Source organism: Scyliorhinus torazame, chromosome 13, assembly GCF_047496885.1.
Source record: "Scyliorhinus torazame isolate Kashiwa2021f chromosome 13, sScyTor2.1, whole genome shotgun sequence".
Taxonomy (NCBI): Eukaryota; Metazoa; Chordata; class Chondrichthyes; order Carcharhiniformes; family Scyliorhinidae; genus Scyliorhinus; species Scyliorhinus torazame.
In genome coordinates, this window is record NC_092719.1 from 206,094,745 (window position 1) to 206,120,516 (window position 25,772).

Consider the following 25,772-nt stretch of genomic DNA (forward strand, 5'->3'; position numbering starts at 1 on the left):
CCGTGTGACTTCAAAAGAAATGTTTACGCTTGATTGGACACCGAAGGAGCGCACGGCTCTCACAGTCAATGTTGTGTGCAATCAGCACGCACCTCACTTCATGTGCCCTTGCTTTACATGCGTATCACTTCAGTCATATTGGCAGGAGGAAAGCTACGTAGATGAAAACTGGAGTGTGGCAGCCCTGCGTGTGGGCAACGGTCAACAAAATGTCTTGTGACCGTACTCAGAACCCTGACGGGCAACATGTGGTCCCCCCGGGCCCCAGGTTGCCCAGCACTGGATTATCTGCTTCTCTTGTGTTTGGTTCTTGGGCACCATGCTACCTTTTGGGCTGCAGGATGATTTAATGCCTTTTGTTAAGATTAATGTGAGCTGTCTTGTTTGCAGGTTATACAAGAGTTTATCAGTGGTTTGGAGTCGCATATCGAGGACAGGGACAAGTTCAGAAACTGTCTCTTTCCCTGTGGGCAGTCCCAAGAAGGTGAATCCAGGTACATCACAATTCTATCAAAAAAAGCTTTGAAAGTGCTGTGCCTGTTGAGTTTAAAATGTTTCCGTATTTTTACAAAAGATCTTTATCTTGAAATGTTCTTTTTTTCTCATTGACCTTTTGGGCATTGCTTACCCTTTGGTATCTCACCCAGCTTGTCATCGTTTTATTGTGCATGTTGGTTGTTTAACTGCAATGCAGCCAAGCTTGTTGCTTGTCCTAAATGCAGCAAGGTTCACTGAAATGTGATTAGAAATGGGAGCTCAAGCTAATTTCCCCTTTGCTAACCCCAGGGATCTGAAAGCAATTGTAGACCAACATGGAAAACGGACATTGGCCTACCCTCTCCTCGAAGGAATCAGTGAGGAGAGATTGAGCACAATGGGCCTGTCTTGTCTCCAGCTCAGATAAATGATAGGTGATCTCATTAAAACACACAAAATTCTGAGAAGGCTTGACAGGGGAGATGATTAGACGCTTTTCCCCCTGGCTAGAGAGTCTAGAACTAGAGGACATCATTTCAGAATAAATACATGCAAGCATACCTACGGATTTGGAGCAGGAATAAGCCATTTAACCATTTCGGACTGAGGTTAGGGAAAATTTCTTCACTCCAATTTTATGAATCTTTGGAATTTTCTACCCAGAGGTCTGAGGGTGCCCAGTCGTTGATTCAGATCAACAGATTCTTGAGCATGAATAGTATCCAGAGATGTGGGGAATGAGTGGGAAAGTAGAGTCGAGTCAGAGGGTCAGCTATGATCTTCCTGAGTGACAGAGAAGGCTTGACGGACCAGTTGGCCTACTTCTGCTTCCGTTCCTTATGGTTTCTTGTCAGCGCTGTGGAGCTAAACGTTAGCAAAAGCTAGACATTTAAGAGAGAAAAAGAAAGAAGTTTTGCATTTCCATCTTCATTTTACAACGTTGCTGGCAATAGTTTCATTCATATTCTATGTGTAAATGTTCATTTATTTATTACAGTAACAGTGTGAGCTATCAGGAAAGTCTCATAAAGCTGCTGCTCGGGATCGAGATTCTGCAGGTAAAAGAATTGCAACATTCGTGTTAGCACAGTGAATAGCAAGTGCATGGTTCCTGTGGTTTACTCATGAATATATTTCTTTTTCTTTTTCTCATAGTCTCCTGTTATGAACACATTATTTGAAAAAATTCCTGAATTTATGTATGATGGGTAAGACTCACTTTTCTTTCTCAGCCTCGTTGACACAGTCTCCATAGCTTATGATGAGTATGCTAATGCAAGTTACCCACTATATAGGTTGGATGCTTTAAAGGGGTAGTGTTATTACTTGACAAGACCGTAGTAAATTACTATTGAAACCACACCTATCACCACACTGCTTAGAGGAAAGTTAATTATGCACGGTACGTCTCTTGTGTTTACCATCAGTCCTTCCACAACCATCAAAGACCACAAAGAGCTTTTCACAGTAACTTCATTGCAGTGTTAATGTAAGCCTGCTTGTGACAATAAAAATGTTTAAAACAAAAGACCAATTGGGCTGTCATTCATCACATTACTGCTGTGGAACCTGGTTCGACTTTTGCCTACATAATGCCAGTAACTGCCGTTCAAAAATAGTAATGAATTGGATGTGAAATCCTTTGGGATGTCTGAATGGTGTAACAATGTTCTGCCTGCAGTTCTCTCTTTATTACAGAGAAGAGGTCGAGATGTGAATAACAAACATCACCTATTAAATTGATGTATATTAAAAGCAAAATACTGCAGATGCTGGAGATCTGAAATAAAAATGGAAAGTGCTGAAAGTACTCCACATCATCTGTGGAGGGAGAGACAGAGTTAATGTTTTGAGTCTATTATGACTCCTCTTTGCAAATCTTTTCACAAAGCTGTTTTACCGTGGTCGCACCATTCGGTTTTCTGAGGGAGGTTGTTAGCCTACAAGGTGTAACCATAGAATAGCTCCTTGTAAATTGATGTTGATTTAGATTAGTGAAGAGCAGTGTGGGCACTGATTAGGTGAGTTATTGAACTACAATTAGAGTCTCAACTCGCTGATAACCAGCCAAGTACTTTTGTGAAAGTAGAATTCCTTCATGTCATTTTCTTCAATTTTAGTGTTCCAGAGGATGGAATTAACATGCCGCGACTCATCATCAATCAGTTTAAATGGTTGGGCAGGATCGTAGATAGTAAGGTAGGGATGTAAGATTTTATTTTTAATGTCTCTGTCTCCTTTTTCTCTCTCTCTCTTTCCCCCCACCCCCACAGCGATGCCCACATCCATGAAAAAATAAAGGGGGAAACAAAAAGGTTACTTCAGGTCGAATGGTCTCCCTCTAAACTGTAAACGTCTGTGATTTGGATGGATGCTTGTTGTGTTACCAGCTATTATTAAAGGACTTAAGTTTGGAATAAAACTATCACCACAAAATGCATAGAATGTTACGGGAATATTGGAAGTTAACATTCTAATTAATTATTGGAATCTCCCAATCTTTTAATCGCTCCCAGTTGTTTATTTTGCCGATTACTGCTGTATCCTTTTATTTAATTTAGTTTGCTTACTTTGGAGTTTGAGGATATATGAAATTCTTCATTGTATTTCTGTGTTGTTTATGGCTTTGAAGTGCTGAACTGTACATGGTGTAATCGTTCCTTAACTTGGCTGCATGGTTTTTGTTCCAGGATTTGACTAGTAAGATCATACAGCTTATTAGTGTTGCCCCTCTTGAAGTCCAGCGGCACATCATCACCAGCTTGCCGGAAATTCTGGAAGACGCTCAACACAGTGAAATTGCCAAAGAGCTAAAGTAAGCTCGATCTGGAATATTTGGTGCATGCTCTTTTAAATATTGCTGAGAGCTAAGCTTCTCTGGTGGCTAAGTATACTTCCCATTTTCGGACTGAAGCACTGGATTGGATTGGATTTGTTTATTGTCGCGTGTGTCATAGAATCATAGAATTTACAGTGCAGAAGGAGGCCATTTGGCCCATCGAGTCTGCTCCGGCCCTTACAAAGAGCACCCTACTGAAGCCCATGTATCTACCCTATCCCCGTAACCCAGCAACCCCCACTTAATATTTTTTGGACACTAAGGGCAACTTAGCATGGCCAATCCACTTAACCTGCACATCTTAACCTGCACATCTTTGGACCGTGGGAGGAAACCGGAGCACCCGGAGGAAACCCACGCAGACACGGGGACAACGTGCAGACTCCGCACAGACAGTGACCCAGCCGGGAATTGAACCTGGGACCCTGGAGCTGTGAAGCAACTGTGCTTAACCACTATGCTACCGTGCTGCCCACGCGTACCGAGGTACAGTGAAAAGTATTGTTCTGCGTATAGCTCAGACTGATCATTCCGTACATGAAAAGAAAATACATAGGGCAAACATAAAATACACATTGTAAATACATCGACACAGGCATCAGGTGAAGCATACAGGGGTGCAGTACTACTCAGTCGTGAAGATGTGTGAAGAGATCAGATCAGTCCGTAAGAGGGTCGTTTAGGAGGCTGGTAACAGCGGGGAAGAAGCTGTTTTTGGACTTGTTAGTGCGTGTTCTCAGACGTGTGTATCTCCTGCCCGATGGAAGACGTTGAAAGAGTGAATAAGCTGGATGGGAGGGATCTTTGATTATGCTGCCTGCTTTCCCAAGGCACAGGCCCAATCCATGATCCTAGTGATCAACCTGATCTCAGCAAGGGTGGAGTCAGGAGTTTTGCAATTGGTTCATTGTCTCGGGGCTAGAGAGTAAAACAAATTAACCTGGCACCCACTCCTGATAACTATCCATTTAACCTTGCTTCAAATTATATGTATGGGCAAGAACTGTGCTTCATTATGATCTCCCCGCCCCACCCCGTTCAGATTGGCTTCGGCTCCCAGAGAGCATCCAGCTCCCATGGAACTATATCCCAACACAGGCCAGCAGGGAACGGAAAATAAAGGTGACAAACAGTTAACAGGATTTTCCTTCTATGCGGTAAAGTAAATTTCATATTCACAGTGCAGGTTTTCTAGTTGTAGAAATTACTGTAATAGATGTGAGCTGAATAGTGACTTGGATCTTATAACAGCTTAACCTGACAAGAGGTTTTAATAATATGCAAAGAGTACAGATTTAAGTATCCATGAGATAATCTAACCTATAAAATAGTGACCAGATAAAACAAATCGAGTCGTACCTTTTGGCCCACCATGTCTATGCTGACCATCAAATACCAATCTATACTAATCCCATTTACCAGAACTTGCCGACTCTGCATTGGCAATTTAAGTGCTCGACCGCTCCTTCTTAAATGTTGCAAGACTACCTGCCTCCACCTCCGTCTCAGGCAGCGCGTTCCATATTTCCATCACCCTCTGGGTGAAGAAATGTTTCCTCAGCTCCCCTCTAAACTGCTTACTCCTCACCTTAAACCTATGCCCTCTGGTCTTAGACTCTTACCATCTCCAGGGAAAACAAACCCAATCTATCCAGTCTCTCCTCAAAGCTGAAACTTTCCATCCCAGGCAACATCCTAGTGCTTCTTCTCTGCATCCCCTAAAGTGCAATCGTGTCCTTCCGATATGGTGACCAGAGCTGCACACAATATTCAATACGAGGTCTAACCAATGCTTTCTGAAGTTGTATCAAGATCTCCCTGCTCCTCTATTCTATGCCCTGGCTAATGAAGTCAGGCATGCTATATACCTTCTTCAACAACCCATCTACCTGTGTTACCACCTTCAGGGATTCATGGACTTGAACACCAAGGTTCCTTTGTTCCTCAGTACTCCCTGGGGACCTACCGTTCATTGTGTATATCATACCTTTATTAAACATCCCAAAATCATCACCTCATACTGAGCAGGATTGAATTCCATCTGCCATTGCTCTGCCCAGTTTACCAGCTGATCAATATCGGTTTATGTAGGCTAAGACTATCAACAACACCACCAATTTTTGTGTCATCTGCAAACTTACTAATTATACTTTCTGCATTCCCATCCAAATTGTTAATGTATATAGACAGCCACGATCCCAGCACCGGTCCCTGTGGTACATCGCTGGTCACAGGCCTCCAATCACAAAAGCAACACTCCACCATCACCCTCTTCCTCCTGTTAACAAGCCTTTTTTGGATCCAATTTGCCAACTTGCCTTGGACCCCATAAGCTCTAACCTTTTGGACCAACCTTCTATGTGGGATCTTGTCAAAGCCCTTACTGAAGCCCATGTAAACCAAATCAATTGTGCTACCCATATCAATATATTTAGTTACCTTTTCAAAAAAACTCAATTAGATCAGTTAGACAGGATTTCCTGCAAATAAATCTGTGCTGACTATCCCTTTTCAATCCCTGCCTTTCCTGGTGTTGATTAATCCTGACCCTCAGAATTTTTGCCAATTATTTCCCTACCTCTGACGTTAGACTCACTGGCCTGTAATTACCTGGCTTATCCCGACTGCCCTTCATGAATAAAGGTACCACATTAGCTATCCTCCAGTCATCTGGCATTTCCCCTGTGGCCAGCGAAAATTTGAATATCTCGGTTTCAGCACCAACAATCTCCTCCCTTGCCTCCTATAGCAGCCTGGGTTACATCTCATCAGGCCATGGGGAAAAATGCACCTCTAAGGGGGGAAATAAATCTCCACACTCTGAGTAAGAGCTTATATGTTTCCTCCTTTTGTTTAGAAGAGCAATGTATTTTTTTTTTCCATCCAGTGTTTTAAATGTAATTGCACTAGTGCACAACCCTCCCCCTCCCTGTATAGTCAGGCCTATATATATATATATATATATATATACACAATATCTCATCATACCCTCTATACTTGCAGTGCACTGTTTTGCCTATCCACCCCACATGCTTTTTAATTGTTTTTCCATATTGTCTCAACATTGAAAGTGAAGTTTATGCTGTTATTCTCAAATGTCTTGAAATACAAATTATATTCAATTTATTATGCAACTGTTCTTCCAGTGTTTGTTTCATTTTTGAGTGAGCTCATACTTTCAGTCAGTCCCACTGTTTTCATTCTTTCTGACAGTTGCTTGTTGCAGCAGAACACTCAGTTGACGGTGCCCATCCTGGATGCTCTCTCTAGCCTCAATCTGTGCACTGAGCTATTGGTAGAGGTGAGGTTCTCTCTCTCTCTCTCTCTCTCTCTCTCTCCCCCTCTCTCTCCCCCACCCCCGATTATAATATAAAGTATGAAATTTTCTCACTCGCTCAGCTATAAAATGTGAAGACTGATAATTGTACTATGTCTTAGTTCTTATGTTCTTACATGTCCGAGGTGACAAAATAATTACATTATCTGGGACCCAGTCTTCTGCCCATACTGCTGTTGCCATTGCCTCCTCAAAGTGTAATGTGATGGAACTTTTTTCTTTAAACCACCTCTTTGGGAGGATGCATTTCTACACGTAGCATTAGTTATCGCAGTTCAATGGTTAGTTTTCATGTGAGAGTCTCAATAGTGGTTATCGCCTGGCACTTTGACTATGGGGAACTGTACTAGTCCCCACGTGGTATTTACACCTGTCCTTCCAGCACGGACAACTGGATCGAAATCTGAAGTCACAATCTTGGACTATTTTGGGCTATAATTATCATGTAACCTGCACCATGAACCAGGGAACTTTATGCAGTGAAGTGCTGGCAAAGGAGAGGATAAGTTTCAGATTTTGAAAGAGAAGTGGTGGGTGAAAAATTCATTTTGAGCTTGAGACCCCAGAGTTAGTTATTAACAGCTGACTCCAAATTCAACGACTGCACTGCTGTAGCTGACCTGTGATGCCACATTAAAAACACGCCGAAAGCCCTTGAGGCTGTCAGCATTCTGGTGCAGTACCTCCCAGGAGTATCCAGTGCTGAGTAAAACAAACATTTTGTTTTTATTGGCCTTTATGATGACCTACATGTACAAGGTTGGATTTTCCGTTTTCATAAAGATGAAGACGGCACAAAAGAACTGGCTGAAGCCTGCACCTAAAATGGGCATTGTCCTCTCCTCCTTTGAACCTGATTCAAGTGAGATCGTGAGGACCAATCGGGTTCCCCTTTTGCATTAAAGCTAAGCAAACGTAGTGTGTGTCGCAAAGGTCGGCCGTTTAGCAAAAGTGGATCCCGGGGAAAAAAGTTTGAAAAGCACTGGCTTAGAGTCACACCATATAGTGCATTTGCTCATTGTGAAATAAGAGATTATAGAAGTTAGTACTTTGAAAATGCTTGAGATTGAAGTATGGATTTAAGACAAGAAATTGACGACATTCTAATTGCATATTCTCAGACAGAAAAACTAGGGGATTTTCACATTAGGAAAATATTACAATTCATAGTTCATTTCTCTTTATTTTCGTTTGCTTGCAGGTACGTCACTCTGTCATGTCAACCTTGTCTGCAGTGAAACTTGACGATCTCCCTGTAGTTGTCAAGTTCATTCTTCATGCCATCACAGCAGCAGATGCTGTAGAGGTAAAACACATAAATATGCTTTTCTCTTCCAATTCCACAGCCAATGATAAACCATCGGCTTTCGTATGAACTGCTCGATGTACCGTGTTCCTGAGGAACATGAATGAGTATACAGTATCTTGGTTTAATATTTCTTCTGAAAGACTACAACACTAACAGTGAAACTCAGTGCACTGCACCGAAGTGCCAGCCTCAAATTGTCGGAGGCGAGTTTGTGGCCAACTAAGCCGAGCTATTGAGATGAGACAATTATGTACTTTCCCAGAATTGTATAGCAAGACTCCATTCATATTAATAATCAGATTGTAATTCTGATAATAGTTCTTGGCTGCATCATTCCTTGGGTTTAAGTGCAATTAGGCTTGTGTTTTTAATTAGTAAGTTACCCTTTGTTATGCTATTTTTGTTATTGTATTGTATGAGTAACTTAAGCAGTAGTCCCTCTCTCTTCAGGTGCCATGCCACTTTGATGTATGTTGGTCTATGATTATTCTTGGCAAAATACTGCTGTGGTTTGCCATTGCCTTCTGCAGTATGGCCGACCTTCGAGACTCTCCCACTCTCACTGCCTGCCATCAGGCATATTGGAAAGATTTATAGGGATAAAAATCAACCTGTTTGGCCACGTTGTGAACTCTCCTTCCGTGGCCCTCGGAACCTCTGGCTCAGAGACGGGGATGCTACCCATTGCGCCATAGAACCTTCCTCAACAGTCGTACAGAAGCAAAATATTGCAGATGCTGGAAATCTGAAATGAAAAGAGAAATGCTCAGCAGGTCGGGCAGCATCCGTGTTGAAAAAAAGAGTTAACGTTTCAGATCAATGACCCTTCATTAATAGTACTTTAGCAGTGGTACATTCCACTCCACTGGACCATATTCAAATAACATTTCCTTCAAGGTGTTCTTGGGACATGACTGGTTCATTGGGTACGTTTATTATCCATCACTCGATACTTGAGGAGCTGATGACAAGATTTCTCCTTGAGCCATTGCAGCCCCTGTGATGATGGTGCTTCCATAACGTTAGCCAGGCAATTCTGAGATAGTAACAATTAAAAGGAACTTGTGATGTATGCCCAAGCAGGCTGATGTGTAATTTGGAGGAAATGATTTCATGGCATTGGTACTCTGGCCTCCTGAATGGGAAGGGGTGGTAGTATGGCCAGCTCTAAGAGGAAGTGCTGTTGAAATAACCTTGGGAGAATTGTTGTTCTGCTTGTTGTCAATAGCACATACTGCAGTATGATGGTGATAAAGAGGAGGATATTAAATTTAGCATTAGGAGCATCGATGAAGTGAACTGCTCTGCCCTGGTGCTGTTTGCCCTCCTGAGTAAATTTGTTCTGTGCCCATCAATCCAAGTGGGAAGTATCCTGTTGACTTGGGCATTGTAGAATGTGGAGAGGTAACCCTGTCTGTAACTTCAGAAGTTGTACCTCATTCTAAGGTGTTCCCGATGCTGCTTCCGCCTTCCTACACTCCCTATTGAATAAAACAGGGTTGGTCCCCCATTTGGTAGTGGTCAAGGAGTAAGAGTTGGACAGGCCCGTGAAGTCACTGATTTTGGTGGTGTTCAGTTCTGCCGCTGATGGTCCATGCTGCGACATGAGTGCTTCTTGATTTTCCTTAGTCCGTCCCATTAGCACATTGATAATGCCACATCGCACGTTGGTGATGTCCGCGCACTGGCGGTGGGGATTTGTCTTGACAAGAATGTGGGGTTGCGCTGTGATCATTTTAGCTGATACCATCATGTATCCTACTGAGCCAATGTTAGCAGTTGACATTGATATCCCCATCAGATAAATTCTGTGCGCTTGCTTACTTTGAAGCTTTTGTCAGTGATATTTAACCTGTAGGAGCATTGATTCATCAGTTGTGCTATAGTGGGAGGGCCGATCCTACTCAATTATATACCACTGTGCCAGTGAGACAAGACATAGCTAGCAATAGTGATTTAGAAAGCTGGGAAGATGGCTGAGCGATATGTTGTGAGTATAACAATTTAAGGCTGTGGGATAATTGCCCCAGCATGTGCACCAGTCCCCAATGTTAGTGAGTGACTTTATACGATTGACTGCCTCGTGGCTTATGGATCGGACCAATTTTTATTTTGATCTTTAGTGATTTTTACCAATTGAATGGCTTGCTATGAAGCCAATTCGTTACAAAAGGCATTCAGAATTAATTTTGTTGTCTCCAACTGGGATTACATTTAATCTGGGTAGAAGCGCAAGCTTCCTTCCCTGAAGGACTTGTGAATCTGTTGAGTTTAATGAGCCTATCCACTTTTGTGGTTATTTTGCAAGATGTATTTGATTTGAACTCGATACCCCATAGTACCTGGGGTTACTTGGTATCGATTCATAGGGGCCAAATAAGAGGAATACAGAAACATGTTGTTTATTTTTAAATGTGCGCAGCCGTGACATCCTCGTTTGGCCTTAACTGTTTGGTCCCAAGGTGACCTGACCACATATCTGCACCATCACTCAGATTGCATACTTCCCGCTCTAATGTCACCCGACTCCACCTCTGTTGCTGAAACCCTCTTCCTGTATTTGTTGCCTCCAGATTTGACATTTCCAGTGCAATCCTCGTTGGCCTCTCACTTTGTACCCTTCGTGAAACTTGGCATCGTCCAAATCTTTGCTCATGTCTTAATTCGCATTGAGTCCCATCACCCATTATCCTTATTCTCGCCGATCTACATTGGTTCCTGGTTGAACAAAGCCTCAATTTTAAAATTCTTATCCTTGTTTACAAACCCCTCCATGGTCACGTCCCTCCCCATTTCTAATCCCCCCCAAAACCTCTTGAGATGTCTGAGCTTCTCTAATTCTGGTCGTCTTGAACATTCCTGAATTTAGTTGCTGAGCTGTGCCTTCAGCTTGCCTGAGCTCTAGGCTCTGGAGTCCGACCCCCCCCCCCCCCCACCAAAATCTCTCTCCGACTCTCTTTTAAACCCCCCCCCCAAATCTCTCTCCGACTCTCTTTTAAAATGTTCCTTAAAACCTACATCATTGACGAGCTTTTGGTCTCTTGCCCCAATATGTAACCAATGTCATATTTTGTTTTATAATGCTCATGTGAAGCGTCCCAGACGTTTTAATGCATTACAGGTTTTTGTACAATGCCAAGTATCGTATCCCCATTTCAATCTGAGAATTTTCCTTGCCAGCTTTGATGCAGTTGATGTCATGCTGTCAGGTGCTTTAAGCCCCATTCCATGTGTTTAGTGGGTCAGAAGTAAATTGCTGAACCTAGCAATGACTCAAAAATATAGGAGCCAATGCAAGTTTGTTTGAAATTATCGATTATGTTCCAGTTACTGTCAGCTGTACTCTTGTAATATAAAATCACCTTCAGCTGCTAAGTTTTTATTTGTGTCTCAGCCTGGCTATGTTGCATTTTGTTGCATAACTGGATTTCACAGTTGGAGATGTAACACAAAGTTGTGTAAGAGAAGTATGCCATTTCGCTCTGTCAGTTTTGAATTTTAATGTCGCTTTCATCAACGCGGCAAGGGCCGTTGTGAAGGAGCCTTCATTTGAATTTTGTTCGATACAAACTGCTGTTTTTCATTCTAGGTGATTACAGAACTGCGCAAGAATCTCGAATTGGAGTCATGTGTGCTTCCTTCGCAAATGCAGGCTAGCCAGGACAAGCGGAAGCAGAAGAGTGTGATGGGGTACAATGCCAAAACCGTAACGTTGAGCATAAATGGTCCAGCTGTAACTTTCAGTTCCTCCTGCAATGTTGTATGGAATTCCCTCGTTTTGTTGAGCAGAAGATAACATTCAAATGGTGGGATCGGGGGGGGGGGGGGGGGGGGGGGGGGGGAAGCCATATTAACATAGGCCCTTTCTCTAGAATAGAAACATCAAAATCTTTTTCTCTCTAAAGAAGAAACTTTAAAAAAAAATTTTTTTAAACCCTGTCTGCAAAAACTACTGGGACAGTTCACAATCAACTGCATGGAAACCTTGTGGAGATACAAACCCCTTGAAGCCATGTTGGGAGGCATGGTGGCACAGTAGTTAGCACTGCTGCCTCACACAGCCCGGGGCCCTGGTTCAATTCCGGCCTAGGGTGACTGTGCAGAGTCTGCACATTCTCCTTGTCTCTGCGTGGGTTTCCTCCAGGAGCTCCAGTTTCCTCCCACAGTCCAAAGATGTGCAGGTTAGGTGGATTGGCCATGCTGAATTGCCCCTTAGTGTCCAAAGGTTGGGTGGGGTTATGCACCGAGGGAGGGTGCTCTTTCAGAAGGCCCGGTGCAGGCTTGATGGGCCGAATGGCCTCCTTCTGCACTGTCGGGATTCTATGTCAACTGAAGCTCAGTTCGTAGCATTTTCGTCTGAGTCATAAGGCTGTGAGTTCAAGTCCAACTCGGGACCTGGACGCTAAGATTGAGGCACTCCTATGTACTACTGACGAGCAGTGGTGCAGCAGTGTTGGGGGTGCTACCTTTCAGATGAGGCCCTGTTGGCCCTCTCGGGTGGACGTTAAAAAACCCATCCCGCTCTCTTTTGAAGAAGTGGAGGAATTATTCCTCGTGTCCTGCCAAATATTTATCCTTCATCACAGAAAAAAAGGGTTATCTGGTCATTACCATATTGTTGTTTGTGGGAGCTTGCTGTGCACAAAATGGTTGCTCAGTTTCCTACATCACAACAGTGGCTATGCTTCACAATCACCTCATTGGCTATAAAGTATTTTAAGATATCAACTGGTTGTGAAAAGTGTTATACAAATGCAAGTCTTTCTTTCTCACTTGTAACCTGCCAATTCCCAGTTTCCAAAATTGTTTAACGGATTGATGATCCAGAACCTTGGTATTGCTCTACTATTAAGGTTGTATTGTTCTATTTTGTTGAAACCCACGAAGCATAAGAGAAAATGTGGTCACTGGCCGCTACAACCAGTCTACATCAGGAGTTTGTTTGATACATTGCAATGCTCACTCAGCAGACTAAGTTTTTTTTGATGATAACAGATGCTGATCAATGTTCTGTTTTTGATTTTAGGGCTTCAGTGAATCAGGTGAACAGTGGTCATGACTGCGTTGCGATTATGTTCAATGTTATCAAAGCTGCTGTACGATTTCAGAAAGCAACAGCTGAAGCCTGGATTAAGGTGGTTCCTCAGTGTTGTTGCATCATGTTGCAGAAGTCTTCAAGGTCAAAAATTGTAATGGGTTAGGGGAGTGAATTGCAAACATTTTAGTTTTGTGGACACCTGCAAAGCACATAGAATCATAGAATGTACAGTGCAGAAGGAGGCCTCTCGACCCCTCGAGTGCACCAGCCATTGGAAAGAACACCCTACCTAAGCCCACACCCCCACCCTATCCCTGTAACCCAGTAACCCCACCTAAACTGTTTGGACACTAAGGGCAATTTATCATCACCAATCCACCTAACCTGCACATCTTTGGACTGTGGGAGGAAACCAGAGCACCCGAAGAAAAGCCACGAAGACATGGGGAGAATGTGCAGACTCCACACAGACAGTGACCCAAGGTGGGAATCGAACCTGGGACCCTGGAGCTGTGAAGCAACTGTGCCAACCACTGTGCTACTGTGCCGCCCTCATGGACATTTCTTGTCCTGCACAGGCCTGTTATAAGACCATAAGATAAAGGAGCAGAATTAGGCCAATGGGCCATCGAGTCTGCTCCACCATTCGATCAGGCTGATATGTTCCTCATCCCCATTCTCCTGCTTTCTCCCCTTATTAATCAATAAATCCTCATCAATCAAGAACACCAGATTTGTGCTTGGGATGCTGTTACTTACAGGGCTATAGACCAAGAGCTGGAAGGTGGAATTATACAGAATAGTTATTTCTTAAAACATAAGAACTGGGAGCAGGAGTAGGCAGTTTAGCCTCTCAAGGCCTGCTCCACGTTTCTATATGATCATGGCTGATCTCATTATGGCCTCATCTCCACCATCCTGCCATTTCTCCGTAACCCTTCAACCCATTAGCAATTAAAAATCTGTCTTAACTCCTCAAATTTACTCACTGTCCCAGTATCCACCGCACTCTGGGGTAGAGAATTCCACAGATCCATGACCCTTCGGGAAAAGTAGTTTCTCCTCATCTGTTTTAAGTTTGCTACCCCTTATCCTGAGGCTGTGACCTCTCATTCTAGGATGTCCCATAGGAGGGAGTATCCACTCCACGTCTACTTTATCCATACCTTTTATCGTCTTATATAACTTAATTCGATCTCCCCTCATTCTTCTAAACTCTAGAGAGCAGAGGCCCAAACTGCTCAATCTCTCTTCATAAGACAAAGCCCTCATCTCTGGAATTAATCTAGTGAACCTCCTCTGAACTGCCTCCAATGTAACTACATCTTTCCTCAAATAAGGGGACCAAAACTGTGCACAATACTCTAGGTACAGTCTCACCAATGCCTTGTACAGTTGCAACAACACTTACTAATGGGTTGAAGGGTTACGGAGAAATGGCAGGAATGGTGGAGATGAGGCCATAATGAGATCAGCCAATGTTTGTATTGAAACGTGGAGCAGGCCTGGAGAGGCTAAATTGCCTACTCCTGCAACACTTCCTTACCTTTATACTCTATTCCTTTAGCTATAAATGCCAACATTCTATTTGCTTAATCTGCTGTACCTGCATGCTAGTTTTCTGTGACTCATGCACGAGGATACCCAGATCCCTCTGCACCGACCGGAGCACCCCAAAGTCTCTCCCCATTTAGATAATTTTCCGTTCCATTTTTCCGACCAAAATGGATGACCTCATACTTATCCAAGTTAAACTCCATCTGCCACATTTTGGGCCACTCACTTAGCCTATCTATATCCATTTCTAAGGTTCTTATAGAATTTACAGTGCAGAAGGAGACCATTCGGCCCATCGAGTCTGCACTGGCTCTTGGAAAGAGCACCCTACCCAAGCCCACACCACCCTATCCCCATAACCCAGTAACCCCAGTCACCCAACACTAAGGGCAATTTTTGGACACTAAGAGCAATTTAGCATGGCCAATCCACCTAACCGACACATCTTTGGACTGTGGGAGTAAACCGGAGCCCCCAGAGGAAACCCACGCACACGGGGAGAACGTGCAGACTCCGCACAGACAGTGACCCAGCCGGGAATCGAACCTGGGACCCTGGAGCTGTGAAGCAATTGCGCTAACCACTATGCTACCGTGCTGTATTTCTTCATTGCAACTTACTGCCCCATCTATTTTAGTGTCATCTGCAAATATAGCTATAGAACCTTTTTATCCTGTATGCAAGTCGTTAATATAGATTGTAAATAGTTGAAACCCAAGGACCGCATCCTGTGGCACCCCATTAGTTACATCTTGCCATTCCAGAAAAAGACCCATTTATCCCGACTCTCTGGTTCTGTCCATCAGCCAGTCTTCTATCCAAGCTAATAAATTCCCTTAACCTCATGTGATCTAACCTTATGTATTAACCTTCTGTGCGGCAACTTATTAAATATCTTCCAAAAGTCCAGATATACTAAATCTACAGGGTCCCCATTATCCACTTGGCTTGTTACATCTTCAAAGAACTGTTAACAAATTGGTGTTATGGGCCAGGGTTTAGAAAACTCCAAAGTATATCATGGAGTTAACCTGACCTACAACTGTTTATTGATTTTCGTTACGATGAGCACAAGAGCTTGCCTTTCAGGTGTTATTCAACAGAGCTCGTACGCACTTTTAATCAAAAAACAAGCTTTATTCTACGAATTTAGTTAACATTTTTATTAATACACACAGTAAACATTTTTATCAACTACAAACATTAATAACCAACACAGCTACAGTAATCTATGTATAACCCTTAATGAATTCCCCCTAACTGTTCCAATTTAATAACAAGATCCCATAAACCAGAAACCCCTTTTCAAAGGTGTGGCCCAGCACACATTACTCTTAAGAACAAAGAACAGTACTGCTCAGGAACAGGCCCTTCGGCCCTCCAAGCCCGTGCCGACCATGCTGCCCGACTAAACTACAATCTTCTACACTTCCTGGGTCCGTATCTCTCTATTCCCATCCTATTCATGTATTTGTCAAGATGCCCCTTAAATGTCACTCGTCCCTGCTTCCACCACCTCCTCTAGCAGCGAGTTCCAGGCACCCACTTGTTTCCTTTCCAGAACAGCAGATTTGAATTCCTTCTAGAAAACAGTTATTTCTTTTAAGTATCCAGTAGTCTGGAAACAGCTTTTAAACTGAAGATAGAGAGACAGGCCAAGACACTTCTCTGTCTGAGGACAGCAGCCAAATGTGAAAATGAAAGCAAAACCTCAGAGCCACAAACCAGCCCCAAACCAAAGTGAAAGTAAAACCAACTCCCACAGCCCAGATCCAACCACACGTTGAAATCACTGAAGCCATGTGATAAGACAAAAACATTTCTTGAAGGGACACTCACATAACATTGGTCAAAGATGATTTACCCTCCATCAAACCTGGCTGACTGTGATGGGTTGCGTTGTGACTTTCCACATGTCCTGATTTTACTTCCTTAATAATAGATTCTAACAATTTCCTAAAAACATAGTGGGGGGGGGGCGGGGGGGGGCACGGTAGCACAGTTGCTTCACAGCTCCACGGTCCTAGGTTTGATTCCCGGCTTGGGTCACTGTCTGCGGAGTTTACACTTTCTCCCTGCGTGGGTTTCCTCCGGATGCTCCGGTTTCCTCCCACAGTCCAAAGATGTGAAGGTTAGGTGGATTGGCCATGGTAAATTGCCCTTGGTGTCCAAAAAAGGTTAGGTGGGGTTAGGGGGATAGCGTGGAGGTGTGGGCTTAGGTAGGGTGCTCTTTTCAAGGGCCAGTGCAGACTTGATGGGCCGAATGGCCTTCTTCTGCACTATAAATTCTATGATCTATGTTGAACCATCTGGCCTGTAATTTCCTACACTGTGCCTCCCTCCCTTTTAATTTTTAAAAACAAATTTCCAATTAAGGGGCAATTTAGCGTGGCCAATCCACCCACCCTGCACATCTTTTGTTGTGGGGGTGAGAACCACGCAGACACTGGGAGAATGTACAAACTCCACACGAACGGTAACCTGCGGCTGGGATCGAACCCAGGTCCTCAGCACCACGATGCAGCAATGTTGACCATTGCGCCACCGTGCACCCCTCCTATCTTTTTGAATAAGGGTGTTACATTAGCATTTTTCCAATCCACTGGAACCTTTCCCGTGTCCAGGGAATTTGGGAATATTACAACCAGTTGGCACTTCCTTTAATAGCCTAGGATGTCGGCCCTGGAACCTTGTCTCCCTTCAATCCCAGTAGTTTGTTGAGTGCTGTTTCCCTATTGATGCTGATTGTTCTAAGTTCCACCCTTTCTGTTACCTCTGAATAACCCATTCCTGTAGGGATGGTACTAGTGTCCTCCACCATGAAAACTGAGGCAAAATATTGATTAAGCATACCCTCTATTTCTATGTTCCCCACTATTAACTCTCCAGTTTAATCTTCCAAGGTTCTAATGATCACTTGGAGACTCTTCTCTTTTATACACTTTTAGAAGCTTTTGCTATCCTTTTTGATACCTTGCGCTACTTTTCTTTTGTGATTTATCTTAGCTCTTTTTATTATTTTTTCAGTAACCCTTTTTTATGTTGTTTATCCCTTTCATCACCAGCAAAGCTACACCTCCTCCTTTTCCTTTAAGTCTATCATCCCAAAATACTGAGTACCCTTGGACGTTCAGTTCCCAGATCTGGTCTCCTTGTAATCATGTCTCAGTAATCACCACCAAACCATGTCCTTTTGTCTTTATTTGCACTTTAGCTCATTAATTTTGTTCCGAATGCTTTATACATTTAGATACAAAGGTTTTAAATTTATTCAATTGTCAAATTTCATCATTCTTTTCTAATTCCTTGTTGCAAAAAGACATTCACCCATTCTGGCCCTCACCTTTATTTTCTGGTAACCATCCGCCACATCACTAACCTGCACTCCTACCTCCTTTCGTTTCCTAATTTTCCCTGCAACTGAACCCCCCGCTCCCCGTATTCAGTTTAAAGCCCTATCTACAGCTATAGTTATGCGATTTGCCAGGACACTGGTCCCAGCATGATTCAGATGCTGATCGTCCCATTGGAGCAGGTCTCTCCTTCCCCAGCACTGGTGCCAATTTCCCATGAGTTCAAACCTATTTCTCCCACAACAATCTTTAAGCCACGTATTTACCTCCCTAATCTTATTGACCCTGTGTCAATTAGCTTGTGGCTCAGGTAGTAATCCAGAGATTATTACCTTTTTGGTTCTGCTTTTTAATTTAGCTCCTAGCTATTATTGTGGAATCAGACCAATATTGGCAGCTGTGACCATGGTTAGCAATCAGCCTCCCTACCTCTCTGGTTCACAGCAACACACTTCAAGTAAGCATGTGACATTTGACAGTGGCACAAAGGAAATGGGCTTTGTCAAAATGCAGCACAATAATTGACCAAACTGTATAATGATAGAGCAGCTTTTTGATTTCTGTACCTTTCAAGCTCTCTGAAGCACAATGAAAAGCATTCTCCTTTATAGATCACATAATCCCTACATCAAAGATACATGTCACACATAGGACATCATCATGTGTTTGTCTCCAAATCTTTTGAAGACAGTCTATTTATGTAAACAGTTGTGGTAGTTTACACCAAAGCTATTTCTTCAAACTCTTTAGAAAAATAAGCATCATTAACTATTACCTTCACATGCTGCAGTCAATGGATCATCCGACCTACATTTATTATCATAACCACTAAAGTTGCATCCTAATCACTCATGGCTGACATCATTACTGTCACTTATTTCACATGTAATATTTTTCATACATAATCTATAAATTGTAAAAGTAGAAACAAGCCATCCTGTTTATCTTGGAAAGTCTGTCGCTCCATTAGAGGTTTGACTGTTAACCCTCAACTCTCCAGGCTCTCCAACAAGAACCCGGCTTTTCTTTCCGCCGCAAACTACCTGACTCCATAACGTCTGCAGAAAGGAAGTAATAACATTTATCTAGAACTCGGAAATTGTACGGTCAGCTGTTTTTATAGCTGGATCAATGTACAAGGAAACATTTACCTACAAAATAATAGATGCCAAATAAAAAGCTTGCAAGTATGGTTTTCTTTTTGGAAAGGCATCTTAAGTCCAAAGTAAAGTAAGATTCACAATTTAATAATTACATGCATCTCTGCAGCATCTTGCCAGACCCGGTGTCTGTCAGATATTTCTCAGTGGTAGAATTGTTGATAGTAATACATCCCTCATAGCATAACGTGCAGCATTAGAGAGTTCTAGAAAAAAGATAATTTAAAAAGTAGAAATGGGGATTATTCTTTTTTTTTTCAATTTTAATTTTTCTTTTTTTTAAAAATATGTTTATTCAAATTTTCCAACAAAATTTTTAACAAACCCCACCCCCATAACAAAAAGAAAGAAACACAAACACAACAGTCAAAAATTATACAAAACTTATACATTGGGTTTCCCCCATATACAGTAACCCCCCCATGTGACATTCAAAGGTACCCATAGGGAAGCCACCCCCACCCACCCGAATTCCCCCCCCCGAAAGAGACCCCCCCCCCCCCCACCCCCCCACCCTTGGGTTGCTGCTGCTGCTGACCTCCTCCTAACGCTCCGCGAGATAGTCCAGGAACGGTTGCCACCGCCTGAAGAACCCCTGCACAGACCCTCGTAAGGCAAACTTTATCCTCTCCAGCTTAATGATCCCTGCCATGTCATTTATCCAGGCTTCCACACTGGGGGGCTTCGCGACCTTCCATAATAGCAAGATCCTCCGTCGGGCTACCAGGGACGCAAAGGCCAGGATACCGGCCTCTTTCGCCTCCTGCACTCCCGGCTCATCCATTACCCCAAATAGTGCCAACCCCCAACTCGGCTTGACCTGGACTTTCACCACCTTGGACATAGTCCTCGCGAAACCCCTCCAAAACCCATCCAGTGCCGGGCATGACCAGACATGTGGACGTGATTCGCTGGGCTTCCCGAGCACCTCCCACATCTGTCCTCCACCCCAAAGAACCTACTCAACCTTGCCCCTGTCATATGCGCTCTGTGAGTAACCTTGAATTGTATTAGGCTGAGCCTGGCGCAAGAGGAAGAAGAGTTAACTCTACTCAGGGCATCATCCCACAGACCCTCATCTATCTCCTCCCCAAGCTCCTCCTCCCACTTGCCCTTTAACTCCTCTACCGAGGCCTCCTCTTCTTTCAGCTCCTGGTAGATCGCCGAAACCCTGCCTTCTCCAACCCGTACACCCGAAATCACCCTATCCTGAGTCCCTGTGCCGGGAGCAGCGGGAATTCCCTCACCTGCCGCCTCACAAACGCCCTCACTTGCATATACCTGAAAGCAGTCCCCGGGGGTAACCCAAACTTCTCCAGCGCCCCTAGGCTCGCAAACGTCCCATCTATAAACAGGTCCCCCATTCTTCTAATCCCTGCCCGATGCCAGCTGCAAAACCCCCCATCCATCCTTCCCGGAACGAACCGATGGTTCTCCAGAATCGGGGACCAAACCGAGGCTGCCATCTCGCCCCTGTGTCGTCTCCACTGCCCCCAGATCTTCAACGTCGCCGCCACCACCGGACTCGTGGTGTACCTTGTCGGCGAGAGCGGCAGCGGTGCCGTCGCCAGTGCCCTCAGGCTCGTGCCCACACAGGACGCCATCTCCAACCTCTTCCACGCCGCCCTTTCTCCCTCCATTACCCACTTATGGATCATCGCCACATTGACAGCCCAATAATAGCCGCACAAATTCGGCAGAGCCAGCCCTCCCCTGTCCCTACTACGCTCCAGAAACACCCTCTTCACCCTCCGGGTCTTATTTGCCCACACGAAACCCATGATGCTCCTACCTACCCTTTTGAAAAAGGCCTTGGGACTCATAATGGGAAGGCACTGGAACACAAAGAAAAACCTCGGGAGGACCATCATTTTAACCGACTGCACCCTGCCCGCTAGCGAGAGTGGCAGCACATCCCAACTTTTGAAATCCTCCTCCATCTGCTCCACCAACCGCGTCAAATTGAGCTTGTGCAGGGCCCCCCAACTCCCAGCCACCTGGATCCCTAAGTACCGAAAGCTCCTTTCCGCCCTCTTCAACGGTAGGTCATCTATCCCCTTTCCCTGGTCCCCTGGATGCACCACAAAGAGCTTACTTTTCCCTACATTGAGCTTATACCCCGAGAAGTCCCCAAACTCCCTTAGGATCCGCATGACCTCTGCCATCCCCTCCACTGGATATGCCACATACAGCAACAGGTCGTCCGCATACAGCGACACCCGATGTTCCTCTCCCCCTTGGACCAGTCCCCTCCATTTCTTGGACTCCCTTAGTGCCATGGCCAGAGGCTCAATTGCTAATGCAAACAACAAGGAGAACAGGGGGCTCCACTGCCTCGTCCCTCGGTACAGCCGAAAGTACTCCGACCTCTGCTGATTCGTAGCCACACTCGCCACCGGGGCTCTATATAGCAACCTGACCCAGCTGATGAACCCCTCCCCAAACCCAAACCTCCTCGGCACTTCCCAAAGATACTCCCACTCCACCCGGTCAAAGGCCTTCTCCGCATCCATAGCTGCCACTACCTCCACTTCTCCCTCCACCAAGGGCATCGTAATCACATTGAGGAGCCTCCGCACATTGGTGTTTAGCTACCTGCCCTTTACAAATCCCGTCTGGTCCTCATGAATCACCCCCGGGACACAGTCCTCAATTCTCGTAGCCAGCACTTTTGCCAGCAACTTAACATCTACATTGAGGAGCGAGATCGGTCTATACGACCCACATTACAGTGGGTCCTTGTCCCGCTTCAGGATCAGAGAGATCAGCGCCCCGGACATTGTCGGGGGGCAAGTTCCCCCCCTCCCTTGCCTTATTGAAAGTCCTCACTAGCAACGGGCCTAGCAGGTCCCCGTATTTCCTGTAAAACTCGACCGGGAACCCATCTGGCCCCGGGGCCTACCCCGCCTGCATGCTCCCCAATCCTTTAACCAGCTCCTCCAGCCCAATTGGCGCCTCCAAACCAGCCACCTCCTCCTCCACCTTCGGGAACCTCAGCTGATCCAAAAATCGTCGCATCCCCTCTTCCCCCACTGGGGGCTCAGATCTGTACAGATCCCCATAGAAGTCCCTAAATACCTTGTTTATTCTCACCGCACTCCGCACCATATTCCCCCCGCTATCCTTAACTCCACCTATCTCCCTCGCTGCCTCCCTCTTACGAAGCTGGTGTGCCAGCATCCGACTCGCCTTCTCCCCATACTCATACGTCGGCCCCTGCGCTTTCCTCCACTGTGCCTCTGCTTTCCCTGTGGTCAACAGGTCGAACTCCGTCTGGAGGTTTCGCCGCTCCCTGAGTAGTCCCTCCTCGGGGGCCTCTGCATATCTCCTGTCCACCCTGAAGATCTCCCCCACCAACCTCCCCCTCTCCCTGCCCTCTCTCTTCTCCCTGTGGGCCCTGATGGAGATTAACTCTTCCCTGACTACCCCCACCTGCACCTCCCCGTTGTCATTGGCCTCCAGGCACCTTTCGATGCACCCTCCCACACACTTCCTCGTCTGCCAGCAGTCCCACATCCAACCGCCACAACGGGTGTTGGTCTCTCTCCTCCCCCAGCTCTAGCTCCACCCAATGCGGGGTGTGGTCTGAGATGGCTATGGCCGAATACTCCGTTCCCTCCACTTTCGGGATTAGCGCCCTACTCAAAATTTAAAAATCTATCCGGGAGTAGGCCCTATGGACGTGGGAAAAGAATGAAAATTCCCTGGCCAGGGGCCTGACAAACCTCCATGGATCCACTCTCCTCATCTGGTCCATAAACCCCCTAAGCACCTTGGCCGCAGCTGGCCTCTTACCCGTCTTCGACCTAGAGCGATCCAGTGCTGGGTCACCTCCAGGACTGGAATCCGACCCAGCATGCGTTTCATAAATCCGGCATCATCCCAGGTCGGGGCATATATGTTTACCAGTACCACCCACACCCCCTGCAACCTACCGCTCAACATCACATATCGACCTCCATTATCCAATACAATATTCATTGCCTCAAACGACACCCGCTTCCCCACCAGCATTGCAACCCCTCTGTTCTTCGCATCCAGCCCTGAATGGAATACCTGTCTTACCCATCCCTTTCTCAGCCTAACCTGATCTGCCACCTTCAAATGTGTCTCCTGGAGCATAACCACGTCTGCCTTCAGTCCCTTTAAGTGCGCAAACACCCGGGCTCTCTTGACCGGCCCGTACAGGCCCCTCACATTTCCAAGTTATCAGCCGGATTGGTGGGCTGCTCACCCCCGCCCCCATTCCCGAAACGTGATAAACACCATATACACAGTAAACATCCCCCCACAACAAACCCTCAATTTGAGACCAACTTTTCAGTCCGTATAAAGCTCCATGCCTCATCAGGCGTTTTGAAATAGTGGTGCCGATCCTGGAACGTGACCCACAATCGCGCTGGCTGCAGCATACCGAATTTCACCCCCTTCCGATGGAGCACCGCCTTAGCCCGATTGAAACCAACTCTCTTCTTAGCCACCTCTGCACTCCAGTCCTGGTAGATTCGGATCTCCGTGTTCTCCCACCTGCTGCTCCGCTCTTTCTTGGCTCATCTCAGGACACACTCTCTGTCCATAAAGCGGTGAAACCTCACCACTACAGCCCTTGGCGGCTCGTTGGCCTTGGGTCTCCTTGCTAGGATCCGGTAAGCCCCATCTAGCTCCAGGGGTCTTGGGAAGGCTCCCGCGCCCATCAGCGAATTGAGCACCGTGCTCACATATGCCCCGGCATCGGGCCCCTCCACTCCTTCAGGGAGACCCAGAATACGAAGATTCTTCCTCCTCGACCTATTCTCCAGGTCCTCAAATCTTTCCGCACACCTCTTGTGCAGCGCCTCGTGCGGCTCCACCTTCACCGCCAGGCCCAAGATCTCGTCCTCGTTCTCCGAGGCTTTTTGCCGCATCTCCCGGATCGCCGCCCCTTGGGCCTTCTGGGTCTCCACTAGCTTCTCGATCGCCGCCTTCATTGGCGCCAGCATTTCGGTTTTCAGCTCCTCAAAGCAGCGTTTAAGAAACCCCTGCTGCTCCTGCGACCACTGCGCCCATGCTGCTTGGTCTCCACCCACCGCCATCTTGTTTTTTTTCCCTCTCACTTTTCGCTGCTCCAAGATCACTTTTTTCACCGCTCCACTCCTGGTCCAATCCATATAATGTCGGGGGGACCTTGCTGTCACCTTGCCACACTGGAAGCCGTCGAACAATTGCCGTTGGGGCCCCTCCAGAGAGCCCAAAAGTCCGTTCCCGGCGGGAGCTGCTGAACGTGCGACCTCCCTAGGCATAGCCGCAACCGGAAGTCCCAATTTTAATTTTTCTAATTAGCTCCTGCCTTCCTAGATAAACTGGGCTGGATTCTCCAGTCCCCCAGCCGTGTAATGGTGGTGGGATTCAATGTTCCGCTGCTTGTCAGTGTAATTTTCCCATTAAAGACACCTGGCGCCACCGAGAAACCCGCAGGCGGGGGTACGCCCCTGGCGGGAACAGGGAATCTCCATGGCCGGAGAATTGCGGCCATTGGCTCTTCCCGGGGCACAATTGTAAGGATGTCAGCATCCTTCCTGCTTTCTTGGCCAAGTGGCTGCTCTTTGCACCCGAGCCTAAATCCTGAATGTTCTCAGGATATTAAAAAATGGGACGGAACGTAGACAGACACTGCCGCTGAGCTCAGTCGCCACCCTTGCAAGTGCTTTTCCAGTTTGACGGAGTGGAGTGTGATCAGCAGCAGAGATATAACTGATTTTACCCATGTTTTGAGAAGCCAAATGTGAAGAGGCCTGTATCAGTGCCCTTCCCGCTGCTGCAGCTGGGTTTGCATAACTCTGGGTGTCCTTAGATTAAATGTGAAACTTGCCAGTTCTTTATAGTTTGAGTATTGCACCACCTATAAAGGCAAACAGAATCTAGCCACTTATAAGGAAGACTTTTTTCCCTGCTTTAGTACTCAATGCCTCCATTTTTGAAGCCCAAGATCGCGTATACTTTGTCAACCACTCTTTCAATATATCCCTAGGCACGTGCACCCCCCCCCCCCCCCCCCCCCCCCAGATCCTTCTGTCCCTGTACACTCTTTAAAACTGTGCCACTGAGACTGTATTGCCTCGCCCTATCCCTTCTGCCAAAATCCATCACCTAACACTTCTAAGACTTGCATTAACATTGCAGGTTTTGAGACCTCAGAACGTCCCCAAATACATTCCAACTAATAAAGTACATTTGAAGTGTAATTAGGTCAATAATGTCGGAAGCGTGGCAGCGAATCTATGCACAGTAAGCTCCCAGAAACAGCAATGTGACAATGACCAGGTAATCTGTGTTTTTAGTGATGTTGCTTCAAAGATAAATATTGGCCAGGACACCGGAGAGATCTCCCATGCTTTTCTTTGCATGTTGCCATAGGATCTATTATGACCACTCGAAAGAGCAGGTGGAGCCTCAGTTAAATGCATCACCCAAAAGACAGCTTCGCAGAGAGTGCAGCCTTCCGTCAGTTTGCACTGGACTGTCAGCCAAGATTTTGTGGTCACGTCTCTGGAGTAGTGCTTGTGTCTAAGATAGCCATGTGAAAGAAAACATAAAAACTGATATAGCTTTCTCTTGCAGGCTATTGAAATTGCAGATTCTGCTGCTGAGCACAAGGTAACTATTTCCCACTGCTGTCTACGGTTTCTGGTAATTTTTGCAAAATTGCCTCATTTAAAAATAAAT

The 25,772-nt window shown here is 45.6% G+C and overlaps 1 protein-coding gene across 3 annotated transcripts in view; it reads left to right on the forward strand.

The window, feature by feature from the left end:
• The window catches only part of fancd2 (FA complementation group D2), a 146,884-nt gene that overhangs the window by 14,250 nt on the left and 106,862 nt on the right, over nt 1–25,772 (forward strand). For all 3 annotated transcript variants that reach the window (XM_072472966.1, XM_072472965.1, XM_072472967.1), the window contains exons 4-13: nt 391–494; nt 1,475–1,535; nt 1,633–1,685; nt 2,598–2,676; nt 3,168–3,292; nt 6,530–6,617; nt 7,855–7,959; nt 11,552–11,652; nt 12,989–13,097; nt 25,668–25,703. In XM_072472966.1, the coding sequence (XP_072329067.1) occupies nt 391–494; nt 1,475–1,535; nt 1,633–1,685; nt 2,598–2,676; nt 3,168–3,292; nt 6,530–6,617; nt 7,855–7,959; nt 11,552–11,652; nt 12,989–13,097; nt 25,668–25,703 (861 nt within the window). The remainder of the gene's footprint in view (nt 1–390; nt 495–1,474; nt 1,536–1,632; nt 1,686–2,597; nt 2,677–3,167; nt 3,293–6,529; nt 6,618–7,854; nt 7,960–11,551; nt 11,653–12,988; nt 13,098–25,667; nt 25,704–25,772) is intronic.